The sequence below is a fragment of the Plasmodium gonderi genome (assembly GCF_002157705.1).
Source record: "Plasmodium gonderi DNA, contig: Pgo-contig_637, whole genome shotgun sequence".
Lineage (NCBI taxonomy): Eukaryota > Apicomplexa > Aconoidasida > Haemosporida > Plasmodiidae > Plasmodium > Plasmodium gonderi.
Window position 1 is genome coordinate 2,040 of NW_021629439.1, and position 2,200 is coordinate 4,239.

A 2,200-nucleotide genomic window follows, 5' to 3' on the forward strand; every position below is an offset into this window, starting at 1 on the left:
TATAGGAAATGTACGTAATCGTTTTACTTTAACGCTTGTTACATTTTCTTAAATGGATGCCCTAAAATAATTAAAGCATTTTAGAAAAAAAATTTTGGACACATATATGAATGACACTATGTATTGTTTGCATTCAACGCTTTCATGTTGTAGGGGGCTTACTAAAATTCTTATAAAATGTAAAAGAGCACAATATTTGAGTTGTTACACATATAACTTATTTCAGTATAGAAAAAAGGAAGAATTGGCTTCAAATTATTTCTTTGGGAGGCTTCCTGGAAATATAAATCAGTGTTTGCTAGTTATTGATTTATTTAATTTATAACAAATCCATTATAAATTTAATCAAAAACTTTTCTTTCATTTTACACTCTGTAGTTAGGTCTTTTAGCCATAAATCTATATATTTACTATGGCAAATATTATATTAGAGAATGAAAAAAACAAAAAAAAAAAAAAATTCAAAATTAAAGTACGAATTCATTTTTTAAATTGAAAAATTAATTAACAAATCATTTAATTTTAAATAATTGGTAATAATATCAAAATGGAAAATATTGTACTTATTATTTTGCTAATATGGTATATGCACTAATCGTGTAATTAACGCTAACAAAAAAAAAATAAAATAAATTAAAATAAAATAAAAAGAATCAACTAAAAGAAAAAAAATTAAATCAAATATAATTTATGTTCAGGATATTACAATAAAGAACACTATTTTGTTGGATTGTATAAATATTTTCCTTTTCTTATTTTAGAATAGCATATGCTTAACAGTTACACCAAGTTGCTATGACCTAAAACCTTTCCACCATGGTAATTGTAGCATAACTTGAGCTATTTCAACCTGGCACATGCTAAAGAGTTCTTCTCTTAACTTAGTACACATATTTTTATAATCTTCCGTAAATTCTATAAATTCAGCTCTTAAAAAGGATTCATCCTTCATAAAACCATTAAGACGTTTGTCAAAGGCTTTTCTTTTCCTTGAAAGTTTTATTTTAACAATATCATGAAAATTTTTCCATACATTTTTTCTAAAGTTTTCTTTTCTTACTTTATATTTATGTTTTATTTCAATGTATAAAGTAAAAAAATAATTTGCAATATTATAAAATTTATCTTCTTCTGTTTTACACACTTGCAGCCATATCTTGCGCACATGATCCTTATGTGGATATATTTCTAAAGCATTTATCATTTTTTCTATTTCTGTTTCTGATAATTGCTTTTTATTTCCATAAATGACATTGCGTGCATCACATATATAACTACTGTCACAAGATTCTTCTTTTGTACTACTACTACTATCCGTTTTTTCACATTCTTTAATAAGTTCCTTAAGCTTTTTAGATTTAGCAATTTCCTTATCTGGAGATATTTTATATTTATGAATTTTATCGGAGTCATTCGTAGCTGATACTTGTGCTGCCTTTTGAGAATTCTTTTTTGAATTATTTCTATCTGTTCCTACATTATTACATTTACTCAACTGTGCTAAATTCCTTGAATAATACTCATGTATTGGTTGCAATTGTGAAATTGGTGTAATCGGAAAAAGCGATATATTCTATGTAAAGGTGAAAAAGACAAATTCGAAATGAGATTAGCACAATTTATGCTTGACAATACAAGAGTTGTCTGAAACAAATAAATAATGTGCTATAAATAAACGTAAAATGGAGTCGTAATTTAGTTTAAGAAAATTTTTATTATATATCTTACTGATAGTATTATGTATACAATGAAAAACATAGGTGTACTTGAGTGTCCTAGAAGGAAATAACTTACAAAGCTTCTCTTAGTAGCGTTCATTTTGGCAACACAGAATTTTCACAGAAAATGTATTTTCTAATTCTTATATATGTACATATATTTTTATATTTCGTGGTGGTTTTAAAACAGAACAAAAACTGAATCACAAAAAGGGACATAACATACTGTTTTATTTTTTAATATCATCAAAAATAACACTTTCTTTTATCTACATTAATTCAGTCGTAATTTAATTAAAAAACGTATACTATATATTATACACAAGAAACATTATTCATAATTAAGAATATTACGTAAATTACAATATGACATAAAAAGACAAAATAAAAACAGGCAGTCTTATTAGAAGAAAAGTGGAACATATAAAATTTTTTAATTACAATATACACTGAAAAAGTTCCATTTTATAAAAAAAAAAAAA

At 24.7% G+C, this 2,200-nt stretch overlaps 1 protein-coding gene across 1 annotated transcript; it reads right to left on the reverse strand.

Annotated features, from left to right (window-relative positions):
* Nucleotides 1-793: 793 nt before the first annotated feature.
* PGO_004015 (Plasmodium exported protein, unknown function) lies at nt 794-1,818 on the reverse strand (the record flags this gene model as incomplete). The annotated part of the gene is made up of 2 exons (XM_028691405.1): nt 794-1,573; nt 1,729-1,818. The coding sequence occupies 2 exons, from the start codon at nt 1,816-1,818 to the stop codon at nt 794-796; spliced, it is 870 nt and encodes a 289-aa protein (XP_028547206.1).
* Between the last annotated feature and the right edge of the window lie 382 nt (nt 1,819-2,200).